General features: G+C 36.7%; 1 protein-coding gene and 1 pseudogene across 1 annotated transcript; both read right to left on the reverse strand.

The window, feature by feature from the left end:
* Positions 1 to 6,838, reverse strand: LOC127976936 (interleukin-34). The gene is made up of 7 exons (XM_052581527.1): positions 6,512 to 6,838; positions 4,822 to 4,931; positions 3,327 to 3,433; positions 3,079 to 3,156; positions 2,080 to 2,277; positions 1,673 to 1,835; positions 1 to 840 (listed from the first exon to the last, which is right to left on the reverse strand). Exons 2-7 carry the CDS (start codon positions 4,859 to 4,861, stop codon positions 797 to 799), a joined length of 630 nt encoding a protein of 209 aa, XP_052437487.1. The 5' UTR covers positions 4,862 to 4,931; positions 6,512 to 6,838; the 3' UTR covers positions 1 to 796.
* A 2,221-nt stretch (positions 6,839 to 9,059) lies between these two features.
* Positions 9,060 to 20,088, reverse strand: part of LOC127977547 (splicing factor 3B subunit 3-like) — a 29,052-nt pseudogene continuing 18,023 nt past the window's right edge.

Here is a 20,088-nt window from a genome sequence, read left to right on the forward strand (position 1 = left end):
TTGGGGGTGACAGAGAGAGATTTATTTTCCAAGCCATGATACAAGTTACTGGAACATTCTGTGACAAGGGTCCAAATAAATAACCTAAAATAAAATCTGTGTATAAAACATATGCAAACTTGGTATTAAACCCTCTTGATCACCTTAAAAAAAAACTTTTTTATAGAAATGCTTTGGTGCAATCTTTCAACATTTGACCAGCAGTAAAGCACAAAGTAAAGAGCCTCTGGGTAAAAGAAACAATGCCAACTAAGCCAGCAGTCAGCACAACATTTGCATGCAAATGATATGTGTACAAAAGAAGCTTTATGTTATTTATACATCTAAATCTTACCAAGAACATTTACATCATGGCAATGATAATATACTGTTTTGGCATACATGAAGGACAAAATATGGATTTTCCTCAGAAATGTAAGTTACAGTGGCAAAGACTTATGGAATTACCAATAGTAAATGCTACAGCGAAGAGTCAAAGCTGCTCTCTTCCACAGAGCACACACACACAGTGCATATATGATTGTTGACTAGCTAAAAAAGCTGGCAGGCAGGTGAATGGAGGTATGCATGGTCTGAATGACGGAGAGCAATAGCTGCAGGGTCAGTAGAGTGTCTTCCAACTGGTGTGACGGCCGCTGCATTTTTCCATATAGGTAACCACGATGGAGGCAGTCAGTGACTTTACTAGAACAAGAGGCACACAAGCATGCTGCGTGTCACTACAAAACCCGGGTAACACCCTTTTACACCAACACCAGCAACACAAACACAGGATCAGATCCATTTTGATCTGCTGCTATGTAGTTTTCGTCCCATTACTCCAGTTGAGGACTTTACAATCTAGAAATGAACAAAGAGAAATAGTACAGATAAGTGGTCACATATTTGAATGTTGCTCATTAGAATGAGTTGCTCATTAGAATGACTGGATGAAATTAAGATAACCATTAAAAGAAAGGCTCTGATTATTTTGCACTTCAAAAGAATCAATCAAACAATAATAGTTGTTGATACTAATGATTTTCAAGTTCAGGGTTACCACCATAACACCATTTCACACAAAATAATGGTAGAAGGCATAGACCAGGCATGTTCAGGCTAGTAACAACATGTGGGCTTTTGAAAGTACTTTACATCCTTAAGACAACCTCAAAGCCTGAATCATGCCACCATCTCATTCATCATGGAGGGTATAAAACCGTTGATTCAATCCCCTAGCATTTTTTCTCATTCACAAAGGCTGATGGTCGACCACAGACTCGCATCAACAAACAGCAAAAGTTTCCATCTTTTTGCTACTGTGTGCATACATTTTGGGGTTGCATGAGGTTATCAACAAACATTTGGAAGACTGGTGGAAGAACCCTTCTTGAGGTTGGACTCCAAAATTCCCTAGTCCTTTCCAAGTTGTAGCAATCATTAGATGGACCTCAACTGTCTTACCTCAAAACTTAAAAATACCAGTGAGTAAATACCATAATTCCCCCAAAAAAATTCCCAATCCCAAAAAACACGTAGTCTGTGTTTTGTGGAATTAATTCAGTTGCCCCTTCCCAGGTGAAAAACATAACCGATGTTTAGCAGATCAATATATTGTCTACAATACCATAAATATAAAGAAAGCAGGTTCCATTAACATGTACCATTGTAAATATCTACTATTTTCACTTACAATCATAATTGTCGTCCTCTTTTGAGAAGCACTCTTTGAAAAGGCAAAGCATAGTCCGATAACAGTTGTCCAGAATTGACTTAGGTGTAACAGACTTCCATCCCTCGTAATCTTGGTCTGTCAAGCGTTCCCAGATGTTGTCTATTCTCTCTGGAAGTACTCTCTTTATTGAAACAGGTACAAAGACACACACATTTATATTGTTTTGATCTTAAATCATGGGAATATATCAGTCAAATGACAAATAACATCTGCAAATCAGATTGGGCAGATGCAGGTCAAACTGAGTTTAGAAATTATTTATCTTATTTTCAAGAGAGTGACCTTAGATACTTTAAGCAGTGCCAGTGACAGGCAGTATGAATTATTATGTGCTGCCTTGAGAAAAGAGAAATCATTGTTCTAACCTCTTCTTCTCTGGGATTCTTTTGGTTATAAACCTCCTCAAAACGTCTGAAGAGATTCTCCAGGTTGGAGAGGTATTTAGTGCGTGTAGGATGTCTCTCTGGCAGCACCCTTAAAACCCTCTTTATCCCCTGATGACTAATCCAAAGCCACAAATCCTGCAGATCTCTCTGCTGCAGTGGCTCGTCAATACTCATATTCTAGAAAACATAATAAGAGACGGACAAGATAAGAAAGCGGGAATGAGAAGATGAGGGACAGTATAAAAGAAATGTTTGATTATATTAGAATTGTTGTGCTTTATAAGCATTTTTTTTTTTTTTTTACAATGTCAGAGTCTTGTAATATTAGTTAGGTCTAAGGTCACAGGGTTTCTGTCATGTCAGGTCAAATGACAGGTCGATTCATAATATACATATATTCAATTAAAAACTCACAGATATATTCAGTAAATATATATATATATATACCAGGAACAACTATAATTTTCCAAATGTTTTGTATATTCCCTCTTTTTTAATAGCAGTATACAATATAACATGGGGGCTTAAGAACATATAGCTCTTTAAAAAACTTTCTTGTATTCCTTGTATTCAGTCCATAAAAAAAAAACTACCTAGATGATTCTTCTATTACAAATATATTGTCTGATATAGCTCTATCAGCTCTTTAAACAATTTTCTATTAATTTAATCATTTACTTTATTCTGCATTCCTCTATTTATTATTATTATTATTATTAAATGTTAGTGATCTAGATATGTCTTAACAGGTTTTGTGAGATTCACCCCTGTATTTTTGCAAATGCTGAGTCACAGGCCTTGAGAAACCCTAAAACTGTAATAACAATCTGACTCTATTATACGTCACGAGTCTTAAATAGCTGGCAATAGGTGACAAACAGGAAAAATGAGCTAATCTGTGTGGGAAGTTGTGAAGAGTGTAGCTTTGAGTGATTCAGAGCGTTGGTTGGGGACAGTGTCAGTGTGATAAAGACTTACCAGCCGGCTGATGTTCCGTAGTCTGAATACCTCTTCATAATGCACTTGAATCGTATAGTTAATGGGAAAGTTCATTTTCTGTAAATATACATGTAAAACCTTTTATTGACAAGTTATTCATTCTGTATCATGCTATATTTAGTTGCAGCATATATATTTTTCTTTTTTGTTTAGTTATTTTCCCATGTAAACTTAATTAAAAATGAAAAAAAGAACACTATAGTTTCAAAAATTAAACATATGTTTACCATAAATCGTCTCCTTAGGGTTGCATTTAGGTTTGTCCGTATGGCTTTCAGAGATACACAGAGATCTGGCTCTGCACAAATGCAGACTGGTAATAGACAAATGAAACCTAGAAGGACAGAAGAAGGAAAGAATGGCTTTTAACATAATGCCACTGTCTATAATAACAACCATCATGTCATAATTGTTTTTAAACTTCAAATGATTTTATATTGAATGAAAAAGCCTATAACTTATCTAGTTAAATTTATTCAAAAAAGGTTTTAAGATTAAAAAAAAATATGTATTGCAATGTATATATACTGATTATAATAATGTCAGTATTTACTTTCAGTTTTTGTGAGTTGTCAGACTCATTGGTTGATGCAACGTCTCTTTGAAGGCAATGACTCATAATGTTGCATAGATAGAGTCAGAGCTGTGACAAAACCTCAAACCACAGCCCAACTTACAAGGAATAAAGTGTTTTTAGGTTTTAAAGCACACTGAGCACAGCTGCAAAAGAAAATCTCTGAACATCTTCTAACAAAAACTAAAGGTAAAAATGTAAAAGCCATAATTCCACAACACAAGATCTTCTGCAGTCTGCATGTGGTAAAAATCAGGATGAATACTATGCATGAGATGATCATACATTGTTTATTAGAACTCTTCGAGAAGATAAAGTCAAACTCAAGCAGATGAACTGTGGCAGTAAACCTGAGGCTGATCCTGTGTCTATTTTAACTGGAGATGTTATTGTAAAAAGATAAGTGATTCTGACTGGCTAGCCCAGGGCGGAAAGACAGGGCACCAGCAGACATCTGTCACTTTGCTTTGTATCACAGTGCGGTTGGCCTCTGTGGTTGAGCTGCACTACAGGGCAGTCACCTAGAGACTCACAGTCAGCAAAGTCTCAGAGACCATGAAGCAGACTTCCGAGGGCTAGAGGAATTTGTCATGCCGCAGAAACTGGGCTATTTATTGGTGTCCAACCACTCAACCCCCACCTCCCGTCAAAGTTATTCTGGCTTTTTTGGCCTGGTATCCCCCTCTTTGCCCTCTCTTTTACCTCATGCATCTGTCTGTCTCTCTTCTCTATCTCTCTCTATCCTGAACACAGGAAGTGGTGACATTATTAGTCACACTTTAGTCCTTCAATAGCTGCACCACATGCAGTAGCTTTCCTCAAACATATGTTCAGCTTCATATTCATTTCAGAAGAAACAAGAGACTACTGTCACACAAATGTTAAAACCACACTCAATCCTACTTAACTGTTTGCCAATCCAGCTCACATAGTCACCCACAGAAATTCAGACATTTGGCCTTTTTTTTGCATAAACGCACGAGAGCCTCTCTCCTCTTAGCCAAGGAAGTAATAAATCTAGGTTCACTGGAAAAATATTGATGTCTAGCATTGTCACATCCAAATTTCCCACACAAATGAAAATCTTCAGTGCCTTCTTGGCACAATATTAAACAGCTTAAATCATTTAATTACTAGTCTTTACTTACCCAGCAGCCCCCTGAGGAGCCGGCATTCAGACTGGACCATGGTTCTGCTTGTTCTCTGCTTGCACTGTTATATGGATCTAAAATCCAGTAAATTCTTCAGTCTTCTTCGTCTTTAAAAACAAACAAACAAACAAACAGAAAAGAGTATGAACAAATGAATTTTGACTACCATTATTGTGCATAAAACTGCCTTTCTAAAATATCTTGCTGGACAAAGAGAACCAGGGATGACACATCTGAATTCATTTACTCTCCTTTTGGATGGTAAAATATTCAAATATCCAAGATATGTCAGACTGATCTGGCGTATCTGATTTTAATGGCAAAAAAGTTGTAAAAGAGAAAGTGAAGCAGGGAAATGGAACATTGCTCATCTGGGCTGCAGCTTTTTCTTCTCCAGAGCTTTTGCCGCTGTGTAAAACAAATCCAGATGTTGTTTCTTTTTGGTTCTTTCGAAAAGAAAAATTAAAATTCCTTGTAATCCTAAAGGGAGCGTAAGGTCTTGACATAGCAAGTTTCTGACTAATAGACATGTGATGAACACGAGGGGCAGAATATATATATATTTTCAATTTCTATTTGTAATAGAAATATCTTTATATTATTTTCTTGGATATGAAAAAATGATCATTACACATAATAAAAATGTGCATCTGTAAAGAAAAACCACATGCAGGAAGAATTTATGAAGGACAGAATATGAGCCAGAACAAATCATATCCTTTATGTCATCTCACAAAGTTATTTTATCTATTATTTGACTAAAAATGTGTATTTCACAAACATTTCTTTTTGCACTAATCAAAACTCAGTCTAATATTTTTAGTTTGATTTTTCTCTCCTAATCTAATGCAAATTTTGTTTGTTGTTGAACAAATACATTTCATAATGATGTTTTATTAACACAGAGATCTTTATTTAAGACAGCTTTTAAATGGTGTATTATTTGCCATGTTTACATGTGCATCATTTGCCAACTAAGGCCAATATTCTGGTTATGCCTTTAAAATAATCTTCTGGAAAAACAAGAGAAGTCAAATCATCCATTATTAATTCGTGTTTTTCGCAATTATTTTATACAACACCAATATTTTATAAAATAAAACATCACCTAGGATTACCTATATTTTGACACAGAAATAAATGAATGTTCAGGTCGAATATGATGTTGAATTACCCCAAATTCTGATTCTTTCCATTCAATGGGTTATTCAGATAAAAAAAAAACTGCTACTGCTGGAATAGCGGTTTGATTTTTGGAAGTCAGATTAATAGATTTATATGAGACGAAGAAGACATAAGAACAAAATAATATGACCAAACTCTGATTAATATACGAATTTTCTTGTGCATGTAAACACAAGAAAAAAAATACAAAAACCTTTGAAAGTATCATTAAAACAATACATCATACATCATGAATGCAATGACAGTTCATATATTATGGTTATGATTCACGTGCGCGCCAACGACTTGTCATAAAACTGTTGATGTATGCTATCAGTCAAATGTTGGTGTCAGACCAACATGTTGCAGATTCACCTGTTATCTAATCAAATCCAATCAAAAGCGATCTGTCAGGTGACCTAGGCTTGGATATGAAACGCGTTGGGCTTCATTCCAATATAAAACGCATTTACACGCGACAACGTTCAGCAGCACAACGAATATTAATAAGCAAGCCACAAACCTTTCGATTCGATGATCTACGTTCTCTCAATGGGAAACCATCTGGGGAGTACTTTCAATAAACAGCAGTTGTTTACTTAACCCAGTAGATATGTCCGCTGACACTTCCAGGCATGCAGAGTAGGCTACTGACCGAAGTAGTAAATTCGCCCCTTTTTCAATGCAACGTCCACCCAAAAGACTCGGAAACTCCCTTTTCTTTATGTCCCCTCTTTATGTTAAGTGTCTATGTACACCCGCCTACAACCTTCTCCGCTCGAAAGTACCACGAGACTAACACGCTGAGTAAAGGACGACAGTCGACTAGACTGTTACTTTCACTTTTGGGATCTAAAATGCACTATTAACTCATCAGTGACTGGATTTTAATAAAGGTGCAGCGTGTGTGACCTAAAACAGCGAAGAAACGTGTACCGCTCGCTGCCTTTGTATGGCTGGGCAACCAACAGAGTTGTTGGGGTCGGGTCTTAAAATATTTTTTGTCATAGAAGCAAATGCGTTTCAACTGTTTTCGAAGTCTCATAAACTAAAAAATTTACGAGTTAGTCTGAGTCAGAGCGCGCTAAATTTGTAGACTCGAGAGTGTGAAGCGGTCGGAATTAAATTAAAAATAGGCCTATATGCTTTTACACATTATAATTAAACCCAACAATAATTAAATGTATCATATTTTAAGAATTATTTCATACGGTTTGTCTACTGGACATCAGAAATCACAGAAAATTATATATATATATAAAAAACCCTGCAAGTTAATAATGCACATATACTGCGAAACATCTGCAGTTTTACAGTCAAATTTCTCTCAAAATAACCCATAAACTGACATAAATTGGTTCACCTAGTTATCGATGAACAGTCAACAACAAGAGTCGAGAGGCAGCCAAGCTTCAGTTCATGCAGATCCAGTGTCTATTTTTCCCAATTTCCCTGTAAACCTCATTAACCCACGCACATTACTAATTTATTCCCTAGATTTACTGTGGTTTTGTGGTGACAGGCTTGGCACAGTTGTTTTTTTTAGGAATTTCATGACAAAATGTTTGTTCAGTCACTGAAGCGCCTCATCTCGCAGCACAATGGAAAATGGGAATATGGATGACCATCGCACACTAGCCTTGTGAGTAGGATTGCTTCGTTAATGGTCACAAAGCCCCTCTTGTTTTGTAGTTACTTTAATCACTGGACAATAGTGCTATCTATGCTGTCCTAACAAAGGTCAGATCCCCTCAAGACCCAAGACGACAAACGAGAGGGACATTCCAAATCCCCACCAAAACATAAAAAAAAAAAAAAAAAAACACCATCCGTCAACCTAGATTATATTACATCAGTATGGAAACTCCCAAAGGAAGAAGAGTTCTTAATGTGCCTAAAACATCACCAGGTTTTAACCAACCTCCACATTATCTCAACCTACTTTTATGGCCTGACATTACTTTTTTTTTATTCTTTACAAGTGCAGTCACTTAAATTCAGACCCCAGGACAGTTTTTATGGGTGGACCCCCATCATCACCGACCACAAGAGAATATTTCTAGCCCATCACATCCTTAACAGCACATTCTTGGGGTACACTGACAATCTGAGAGTTGTCCAACCACCTAGGCTTGGATTTGGAGAACCGAGGCTCCAAGATTTAGATTACAAATGACAAAAATCATAGCCTTCTGTTGGCACAGTCAGAAGTAAATTGAGGTTACTGCAATAGTGCAATGTTACATGCGAGATCATAAAACTATTGACTGTAGATACACACTGAACTGGAACAAGCTCACAGCATACAACTTGTGTTAAGTACATGCAAAAATGGTGGCCTACCAACTATTGCGCAATTTCTCAACTGTATTCCACAGCATGACTTTGCAAGAATTTGTGTTTACAAGGGGTAAAAAAAATCATGAATTCTTCATTAAGGGTGCAAACTCCGAAAACCGTACTGTAGGAGGAACGTGGTAGAAAAGGGTATTCATTTCACTCGCATTGTGGGTTTAAGTGTGATCAGGATGTGACTCACTCTAATGGAATACTTATCAAAGTTTGTCTTCACTATGACAACACGCTCCACTAACTCAAACTATTGAAATTAGAAAATTACATAAAAGAACAATATATGGATTGGAATCCTTCACCAAATACAGTGATCTGCACTGTTTAGACTACTGCTGTAATACTTCAAAATAGAGCATTACAAATTCAGTCCTGTAACAATGCAGAACTCATGCAGGGTTTTAAAAAGAAAGAGAAAAAAAATCAAGAGAAACACTATTAAACATTACACTAGCAGTGTTGGTCAGACTCAGATAGCAATCTATGAAGAAAAATCCCCTTTTTTATTTTTTTAATATATTTTTTTAAATATTAACAAAGCAGATTAACTCACTAAGACTGAATGACTCAATGTCATGAGAAAGATGCATGATCATTATCGGGCTTCACCAAAATAAAAAATAAAAGGCTTAAGAAAACAGTGAAAACCTGCTTTGCCTGTGGGTGCAGTTAAAGACTAACGGCAAGTCTAGTGACAAACACGGAAATACATGAGAAAGTACAAAAAAAAAAGAAAAAGTTTATTTACAAATTCTCACACTTCATGACAAACAGCACTATTTCTTTCAGGTTCCCTGGGGTTGATCACAAAATATTTGGAATATTTTGGATGGCTCTTCCAAATAATAAAACAAAAATAATAATAATTAAAAGCCACAATTTTGCTATAGCCATGTAGAGACAAAAACTAAAGCGATTTCAAAATGTGACTGTTTTTACAAGAGTGGGAACTGTATTTAACTTTTTAAAGATAGCATTTAAACAGCCAAAATGTGTATGATAGTGTGTTTTATGCAGACTGATTCATACAATAAAATGTGGATTTAATTTGCATTGTGGTAGCTACAAAATTAGTAATATACATTTTTTGGAGTCTACACATACAAAAGCAACTCCTGAATACAAGCTGATGTAGTCCTTTGCCTGAAAACATTTCTCTGAAGATATGTGTCACTATGCAACCGTTCTGTTTGAACTAAATAAAACGGATGCTTTGTACCGAGCACAAGAGTCATTTCAAGCAGGACAAGGTCATTGACCACTGGGACTGTGATAGCTCCCAGCTGGCTCCAGTTAAAGGGGGAACTTCCTTCAGCCTTTTCCAAAATATCCTTGTGGTAGGAAAGTTTGAGACCACAGCCATGGGAGGCCTGCAAAAACAATAGATTTTTATCATGGTGCGCCTGCCAGACGCAAAGACACTAGAAGGCATAGCGTGTTCTGATGTCTTCCAGTTTCTTCGACACCTCTGGAGGTGTGCGGTCCAGTTCCTCGGTCCATGGAGTTAAACAGCTCACAAAGGTCTCCATCGATCACATTCTGGAAGCATACAAGCAAAGTCAGTGAGAAAGCATAAGCATCTACGAAGCATACATAGATGATTAAGTACTAATTAAAAACTATTAATAATAATGCTGTGATATTAACTGTGTTTGCCATTACCTTTACTGGAAAATAGTACGAGCGGAAGCTGAGGTAATCACGACCACACAGAGGAGGAAACTCAGAGCGCATGTGCATCTCCAAGTGCTGGAAGAAGTCACGATCCTAAAGACAGATAAGAAATAGATTGTTTACACAATTTAAACACCCTGCAACTTTAGTTACCAAACATTTCAGAGTCTCTACTCTGATGGCCTGCAGTTAAGGATGTGGCCTGATCTGAGGCTTTTACCTCTTCTGCTTCTGTGGTTTTAGACTTAAGATCATTGCAAGCAAGAATTTCAGAAACTGTACCTCATGAGAGGTGAACGGCACCAGGATGCCAATGTCTCCCGATAGCGTGGTGTACACCAGCTTTTTGACACTCCATAGTCAGCAAGGGTCCTTCCAAGTTCAAGGTACCAAGAACATAGACAAAATAGTCCATCGGACATCAATTGTTCAGCCATAATTTGATAAGTATGAGAATACTTTGTGTGCACAAAAACTAAAATAATGTCTTTATTCAACAACTCTTTCTTTTCTTTTCATTATGGAGAGTATCAAGAGGTGGATGAATCTTATGTTTTGAGGAGTTTGTGTGGCTGTCACCGCACTGGTGTGGATACTGTACTAAAGAATCACAGATCCTAGCCTACATCTTGGAAGTATGACCCAAATAAAACTTTTCACCAGATACTGTCATCTGATTAAGCAAGTAACAAGTCTGCCAATTTTGTTCCAAGGAAAATAGCATTAAAATAAATTGTGCTACCAATGGTGATTAAATCCAACAATAGCTTGGCTCAAATCATTAAATCGTGCAAATTATTGTTATACTTTGTTCTCGAATTGTTAATGTTCAAAATCAGCATTGAGTGACTGCTTGTATGCAGTGCGTATGAGCGTTACCTGTAGATTCCAAATTCTGTACCATCTAATTCTATTCGAATTTCTTAAAGAAATTATTTAACCCAAAAAGCAAACTTTTTCATTAAAAAACGAGTTCTCTCTAAAATACAAAATCTGTGTAATCCATGTAGGATATCTGTAATCAGATGCATGGAAATTTCAATCACTTATGCATTTATGTTGCATAAACACAATCCTTTCTCGATTACAATCAGTCATTAAAATAATTAAATTATTCCAGCTGCTGTGAGAAAAGGCTATAAATGATCCACCTGCAGCATCCTGATATAACCTTCTAGCCAGGACAACTTCATGTTTACAGATGTGCTTGAAACCTACCAGAACCACTCAAATTAGAATACATTATTATAAGTGCACCATTGTGTATTGGGCTAAGGTAAGGAGAACACTGACTAATTATGTACTTGCTCAAAAATTGATTTTGGGTAATTTTTAACCAAAAAAAAAAAAAAAAACATGCAACTGAGCTCAACTCTCCAACCAAAGACCTTTAACTAAAGGTTTCTGGTGTATTAGAGGAAAACCTGTGTGTGTTCGAAAACGAAATTTTATATACAGAGCATTATATATGCATAACCTTTACATTAACCGTCACTTCATCTAAATCTTGTGTAACCATCTTTTTTTCTTTTTCCAAAGTAGTGAACTGACACATTTTAATTCTTAAACAGCTTTCCTATCATTACACTTACATCGTTTTATCTTGTCATCTGTCAAACAACTATGCAACTATATATTTCAAAGTCAGCTTTGTTCCTAATAAACTGTTTATCTGCACTCGCAAGTGGATATTAAATTATGTTGTGGGATAATTAAATATATTCTTAAACTGCACTGCAAACATAAAATTATATACATTTATTTTGTCCTCACATTCTTTCTTGTAACTCTTCCCACTCAGTGACACAGCTGACGGAAAGGCTCATTATTCGGGCCTTTGTCTTCTCAGGTGTAAATCACAATGATATTCATGATAGTTGATGCCTACTTGCATATGACTTTACCAGTCTTGGAAAAATTTTATAAATATGTTGTTTTCTTCTATCAAAAACAATTTACATACATGCTGCTCACATATTATTATAGGGCAGTTTGCGCAGATTCCAGTGAGATTAGACTTTAGCTATTTAGATGTTTATAAGAAACTGAAAAAAGCACAAATGTCAGGGCATGACAAAACTTCTCCAGGGTTAACAGGCTGCATTCACGCAGAGATCTATTTCGATATCAGATGTTTTTTCTGCTCTGAAAACATAACTGACTGTTTGTACATCAATTTCTTATAAAAGTATTTGAAAATGCAACAGCATTTAACCGCAGCCGCAATTGAGCTTCAGGACAACAAACAAAGCGCATGTGAAAGTCTGTCAGCACGAGAGCTTTGTGCATTTAATAGTGCTGCATTCCAAACGGCATAAATGAAAGCATATCTAAAGTAAAACATGGCGGGTGGAAGCTCAGATTGTCAAGCAATGTGCACTTGCCTCACAGTGCAAATTATGTGCAATGAAGCCCATCGCATCTCTAGTGTGCAGACGTGCCATAAGCTGAAAAATAAAGAAGCTCAGAATCGATTCTGAACATTTCAGAATCGTTGAAGAGAGAATCGCGATTTTTTTCTCCCACCCCTACCATCAGCCATGATTATTCTGCCAATTAAAAGGGCTGTTTATATGCATATTACCAAAATTTTATTAGGTGATTAGTTCGCATATGAAGTGGCAAAATCACTATTAGGGGATGGACAAATAGTTAATGGCTGGTCTGTGTGCTAATATAGTACATTGGTCAAGACATCCATATGATCACCTAACATTCATTGACCTCAAATATGGCTTATCTAAAATATGTATGTAGTAGCAACTTTACATGGCAGCTCAATCTAATATAAAAGAAAAAAGTGTGCACGCTTGAACAGTAGAGCACTTTATCTACTGCATGACAGATAGAGGTGCCGCTGCGATTATTTGATCTTAAAATACTTCGTCATTTTTGGTCATACACATGTAATGTAATAAGTAATATTTTGTATCTGTAAAGACATTAATTCGCGTGCACTCAAAATAGCAACCAATTCAAACAGAAAACAAATATTCTCACATTACGTATACATAATGCATAACATGCATACAGGTGCTGTGGAGATAAGTCCCTGTCACAGACTTCATCTCTTAAACTGAAAACAGTGTAACAAATCACGGAGGTCCAAAAATTAAAACGTTAAGGCATGTACTTGCTGTTTTTCCCTAACAAATTCATGATTATTATATTTGGCAATGGCCTTTTTTCCATGCGTTTGAGCGCTTAAGTTATTTAGGCAATTAAAGGCTCATTATTATGATTTATATAAGGTTTATTAATAGAAGTGCAACTAACAGTCGACTAATGCTTAAAATTAACGACTAATAGTCCACCAGAAAAATCTTCAGTCAAGGCAGCCCTAATGCATATTCACTAATTTTTTATGAGAAGCATATAAGAGGCTAACAATTAGCTGAATACATAGCCTGCATTTTTAAAATCTTTATTTGGCAACATAATATTGCACTCTACAATATTTCTATGAATAAATCTGCCAGTCACTTTGTGCATAGCATGTTGACATCATTCAAAGCAACTATATCCTGCCCTTACTCTTAGCTTAAGACTTCCATCTATTCCTTTGTAAAAAAAAAAAAAAAAAAAAAAGTTTCTCCGCTTTTCGAATTCTAAGAGCTAAAACCTTTTACTGCTATTTAGGAGAACTCTTAGTCATAAGATAAAATGTTTTGTGAATACAGGCCCTGATATGCTATTAGTTGTATTTCTGTTTTGCATAAAACTGAAGAATATTATAAAAAAATGATCTGATATTAACTAGGATTGTGCAATTAACCAAAATCATTATGAAATCACGATTTGAGCATGCGCAATTTCTAAATCGCTTTATAGCACGATTTTCCCTGGCCCCGACCTTTCGCAGTATGCTATCCGATCCTATCAGAATGCAGCGTGCCTACATGTAGCGCGAGAACAGAGCAGACTTTTTTTGAGCCCATGTTAATTGATCAGAGCGTTCACACTGCACGGGGTGAAAGATGTAACCCAAAAGGTTAGAAATAGAAAGGTGAGGAAATAATATCTAGCGCATGATCAGAGAGAGATTTGTGAGTGCACAGGACACAGAGTTTGAGAGAGAAGCGAGACACATTTTAAGTACGTGCACTCTCTCCAGGCAAGAGCAGCGTGCATCTGAGCATGCGCGCCTGGTTTTCTGCATGAGAAAAGGAAATCCGCATGCGAGCGGAGAGATTCGTGCTCGCGTATTGTTAATGTGCTTTCACGCTACTAATGCGCTCTCTCTGATGCTTCTGCACCGCATAAACATACTGCATACAAACTGCAAATGGAGTATGTGTGAACCTGGCACAACACAGATTTCAACACCTTCATTTATGACTGTAAAGCATGTCTGTGTCAAAATCGTGATAAAAAAATAAAATAAAAATCGAAATAGCTAAATTTATCAAAGAAATCGCTATACGTTTTTTGTCCATATCACACAGCCCTAATATTAACTTGTGTGGATTTGATTGTAATGAGCTTAGGCTCATGTAACCAGAAGTTTTAAGATATATGAATGTTTTAAAGTTTTCCTTGCCTTATGGCTTTACATTATCTTAACAAGCAAAGCAATTCAAAATTAATGTATGTGAAACATAGGTACCATGCTAGTAGTTTCGTGCACGCATGAACGCCATGTTGGGTGATCATATTTCTAGTTTTTCTTATAAAAAAAAAAAAAAAAAAAAAAAAAAAAAAGAGAGGACAGTGGGTGCTGGCAGGGCGGGGGCTGGCTAAAGTAGTGCTCAAATTAGAGCAATTACCATGTCCCAAATATCAAAACTGAAAATGTAATTTCCATACCTAAAAATACATATTTTACACTCACTGTTATGCATATTGATCATAAACAGCCAAAAAGCTTCCTACCAGTGGCCCTCCTTTACAAAACATAACATCCAGCACAGTTTTATCATAGACAGAATGCAAAATGTTTCAATACAAGAATTTTAGTCAAATATAATAAAGGAATATTTCAAACCTTTAACCCATGGGGAAAATCAACCCATTAACAGTTTAAAAGTAGCCATAAAAAAAAAAAAAATTAAGTATTGGGCCCTTTCACACTGCTTGTCGGACCTGGAAAGTTGCCAGAACACTGCAGAGGATTCCCTGCATTCAACAAGCTGCAGTCAGATTTGACTGATCACAGTTTGAGGTGAGAGAGATGAGATTTAAATACTCCGTGTTTTCTTAGCGGCTCCCTGATGTGCAAAAATTATGCAATATTAGAATGTTTGCAGGGAGCGGGCAGGATTGTACACAAAAATCATGGGAGCTGGCAATAGTGGTCAAAAATTCAGTGGGAGCGGGATTAAGAAAACAGTCCCTCACAGCACCCTAATTAAAAAATGCACTGTTGAGTGTAGAAAGCAAATCCGAATTCCAGACATTTTGGGCGATTCAGAAATTTTTTTAGTTCCAAAAAGAGGACATGTCCGGGAAAGAGAGGAAATCTGGTTGCTCTAACGTCATGGCAACGTACAAAACACAAAGTATCTCATGCATGAAACACTTAACCTGTTAGCCAGCATCCCCCCCATTTTGGGAATAACAACTGAAAGTGCCAGTTTCTTACTTCAGTGTGTTACACACATAATTTTGGTGTCTTTGGAAAGACAACCCTTTGGGCATTACTTTTTATCATCCAGATATTCATTTGTTTGTTTTTGTACCACACTGAATTTTTTTATTTGATATAATAAAAATAATAAAAAAACATTAAAATTTGTCCTGGAGCAATCTAGAAAAGTAATGGGTTTCTATTTCAAATCTGAAGAAGATACCATGAAAACTCAGATTCCTGCAACCATTTTTCTGAGACTGCCTAGTCCCCTCCAACCCCCCAGATATAAAAAAAAAAAGTATTTACCAACTGTACTGAAGGGTTCTACAAACTATTTGTCATTAAACATAACACTGCATAGTTTTATAAATTATAAAACAATATACAGAAACTTAGCCATCATATAAGTATTTTATTTGAGCACTAGAAATATAAAAGAATAATTTGAGTAAGAAAAATAAATAAAATGAAAAAGATTTAACTTTGTATGCCAATTACAATACATCCTGAGATTTCTAGAAATGCAGAATTTACAATGATTTCTGTTCATATAGTCAATTCATGAGTTCACCCTTACATCTAATCTGAAGGCGAATAGTAGGCATATTTTGGTGCGCTGTCCTGGGGGAGGGGTCAGGGGCCCAGCACATAGCCCGAACCCAAATAACTCCCCCTATCAATAATTTGGGATAAATAGATTAGAAGTGAGGAGTTGGGGTGGAGTGGGGATGCCAAAAAACTGCCAAAATATATACACACACACACACACACACACACACACACACACACACACACACACATATATATATGTATGCTCCTCCCAAACGTTGTTAATAAAAACCACATTTATCACGTGTTGATGTGCTGATGGCTAGTTATAATAGATGGAATTAATAGAAATGCGCCATAAAGTCAATAATCTCCCTCTATTTATATAAATGGCGTTCACAATCGATAGCCGTGATTACACAGTAATAATGAGCTGATTTGCGTTTAAACAGATGGTAATTATGCAGATACAGTAACATTTAACAAAACACTCACAAATATGAAAACTGTTGAAAAATAAAACAAAAATAAAAAGACGATTGCTAAGTTCCACCTACCTTTCACTTTTTTTTGTGGATAGTCTCATTCTGTTTGTGACACTATATGCTACAAAACCCACCATTTTTTTTTTACCAACAAGAGGCAGTTTCTGAGTGCGAGTTACTTCATATTGGACACAAACAATTCTGTCACTGAAGAACTGAAACGTGCTCCATGAGATTTCGTTCAGTTGACCCTTAACTTTCTAACTAAACCAGGATTTACAGCAGTGGATGTCTTCATGACTCGTTATTACTAAGGCTGTCACTTTTGTGAAAAAATCTTTTGATTTTTAAGACATAAGACATAAGTGTTCATTGAATCGATTGTAAAATAAATTTTCCATGTCTAAAAAAAGACATTTCCTTTTTCATGTCAAATAATGGACGAACGTAAAGAGCACTGGAAACACACAAGTCCGCAATATTTTTTATTTATTGGCATGAAGTTTCATGCAGATTAATAAAATAAAAGCAACAGGAGTGCAGCATTCTCGAAAAAATATATATGCAGAGGGGACGGCTGCCATAAAAGAAAAACATCACTGCAGGCTTCAACCCGGCTGCATTTATGATTTAGGCAATTAAAAAATCTCGAAGATTATTTTAAATAATGATTCAATCCATTTCAAACAACTGTTCAAAAAAACGAAACTTTAAATGGACTTGAGAACAGGCCATGTGTGTTTTTTTAATGAACGTAACAGACACTTAGGCTAGGCGGCACTAGGCAGGCATGACATGCGCAAAAAGGCTAGGGCCATTACAAATTATTGGACAGGAAAGCAAGTCGATCAACATTTTCGGGGTCCAGAGCAGAGCGTTTTTTATTTAGGTCCAGCTGTTGAGAAGACGCGCTCCGGCCGCACTGATGTCCCAGGGACACTCAGGTACAGCTGCGCAAGGTGGGGGTATTACAGCCAATTTTCCACCAAAAAAAAAGGTCGCTGTCAGCTTGCAATGGTCCTTTTCATAACTCAGAATCTCCTATAACTAGAAGCGCAAATGGGGCGAATTCGCATCTACCGCGCCACGAGACCTCCAGACCCACGTAAACATGTGTCTTCACATTGACTTGTCATTGAAATTATTTGCGACAGATGCTCTATTCGCGTTTGGTGTGAACGCAGCATAAGAGGTTGCTTTCAACGTCACTGGGTCTTATATGCGCATAAAATTGCTGGTATTTTCTGCTCGAGTTTTGTAACATCCGTATTTTTTTGTTGTTTAATTATTTTAAAATTAATAGTGTACATATTTGGTTAAAATCGATTCCCTATTTTCATTTTCGAAACTTTTTGGTTGGTCTGATCGATTGTGCAATCGATTTTAGAACTAAAAGTGACAGCCCTAGTTATTACGATGAATCTGATATGTACTGCGTTTTCATTAATGTTTTGAGGTGTTGACTGCTTACACAAATCTAGCAAATACATTCTTTATATGCTTTCCATTGAAAAACAGCTACCTTATTTTTCGGACTATAAGTCGCATCAGTCCCAAAATACGTCATGACGAGGAAAAAAAACATAAGTCGCACTGGACTATAAGTGGCATTTATTTAGAACCAAGAACCAAGAGAAAACATTACCATCTACAGCTGCGAGAGGGCGCTATATGCTGCTCAGTGTAGACTACAGGAGCACTGAGCAGCATCTCTGGCAGCATAGAGCGCGGTTGTAGACGGTAATGTTTCCTCTTGGTTCATTTCTCTCGGTTCATGTCAAATTAAATTTGATAAAAAAGTCGCACCTGACTATAAGTCGCAGGACCAGCCAAACTATAAAAAAAAGTTCGACTTGTAGTCCGGAAAATACGGTATCTGTCGTCGATGCTTGAAGCGTAGATCTTTATAATGATATATAGTTTGTCAAGATTACATTTGTCCCGTTTAATTTAATCTATTCGTAATTATTGACACGTGAAAACAACGGGAGTTCAGGACCTTGAATTTTTTTTTCTCAGATTCACAAACTTTCAAGGATTTCAAGGACCCGTGGGAACCCTGTTTTAAGATATGCTCATAAGGGGAATGGGTTTCATTCATGTTAACACGAGATCTGACATTGAACAGGTGGAATGACGGAGTTAAATATCCAACACTGGCAAATAAATATCATAGATACAATCAAATTACAGGAACCCCCCCATTAATATTGGCTAATAATTTATATGGTCATCATATATTGTGCATCCCTAGACAAGTTCCATAATGTTTATACCAACCACCCAGTCCAACTCCTGATTACACATGCTTTAGGCATGTCCGTCAAAGCTAGACGCAAGTCATTGGTGTGCAAATAGGGACTTTCCCTTGTGTCCACCTAAACATTTCCATGCTCATAATCTGCACATAATGATCTCTGGCGAGAGGACAAGATTTGCTGCTGAGGTTACAGAAACAGAGCGGGGTGTGGACTCCTGCCAGATGTTTTGGGGTGCAGGTCTCTGAGTGTGCGCAAGGAGAACAGTAACCGCAAAACCAACCAGACAGACAAAAACAATGAGCGGTAATGACAGCTCAGTGCCAAAGGTCTTTCCGGGACCTGTGGGAAAGTGAGTAATGAGTGTAGAAGAAACTTCTACCTTTTGTGATGCTCCGTTAAGCAAGCCTCTGTCCCACAATGCTTTGTTCCCTGTGGGGTCCTTATCAACATCATCGCTGGTGTTGGGAGGCAGGCGGACCTGAAAAAATTTATTAAATGCAGTCTAGTATGCAGTGAGTAGCAAATGTATACAGATGATGACAATGTTTTAATTTTTTTTCCTCCATTGCGACTGCTAACAAATTATGCAACTTTGGCAATTTGTCAACATGTTAAAAAGCTCATCTATACTAAAATATTTCCTGGAATCAAAGAGTTTACACTGACTTGGCAAACAAATTCGGTATCTGGTACATGTTTGATACTGGTATCAAAGATTTTAAAATGGGTGATGGCCCTTACAATGCAGATATTTCCAATATATTTCCATAATCAAGCAGACAGGCGGTTGTGACCCAGCGAGGATATGTATCGTCTGCAAAGATGATGAGTTGGTTCGCGTTGCGTCCAGAATAGACTTTCTTGAACATCAGATACTATCACGCGCTGTCCAACAGTGTGGATGCCTGTTACCAAGTTAGGAACATGCTGCAAGAACAAGAAAAGGAGACTTAGTCATCTGGCATTTAGCAGGTTGGACCTTTTTAAAGCTTCTTTCAAAGACATACAAAATCATCTCATAAAGGAGCAAAAGTTTCTCCAATTAGCTGTTTCTCAATTATATTAACGCTTTATGCCAGTGTGGATTACTTGTGCGAAAAATAATAAACTTATCTGCAAGCTTATAATTTCAGTGAAGTACTCAACCACTTTGTGGTCTGAACTTCTGTTTCAATGTTTTTCATGTGGTTATGCATCAACATCAAGTACT

Source organism: Carassius gibelio, chromosome B18, assembly GCF_023724105.1.
Source record: "Carassius gibelio isolate Cgi1373 ecotype wild population from Czech Republic chromosome B18, carGib1.2-hapl.c, whole genome shotgun sequence".
Taxonomy (NCBI): domain Eukaryota; kingdom Metazoa; phylum Chordata; class Actinopteri; order Cypriniformes; family Cyprinidae; genus Carassius; species Carassius gibelio.

Bases quoted from the DNA above. Each gene is read 5' to 3' on its own strand.
- LOC127976936 (XM_052581527.1), bottom strand. From the start codon at position 4,861: ATGGTCCAGTCTGAATGCCGGCTCCTCAGGGGGCTGCTGG. The intron at 3,157-3,326 runs GTAAACATATGT...GTATATTTACAG, and splicing joins CCCTAAGGAGACGATTTATG to AAAATGAACTTTCCCATTAA. The intron at 1,836-2,079 runs GTTAGAACAATG...GTTTCAATAAAG, and splicing joins AGAATCCCAGAGAAGAAGAG to AGAGTACTTCCAGAGAGAAT.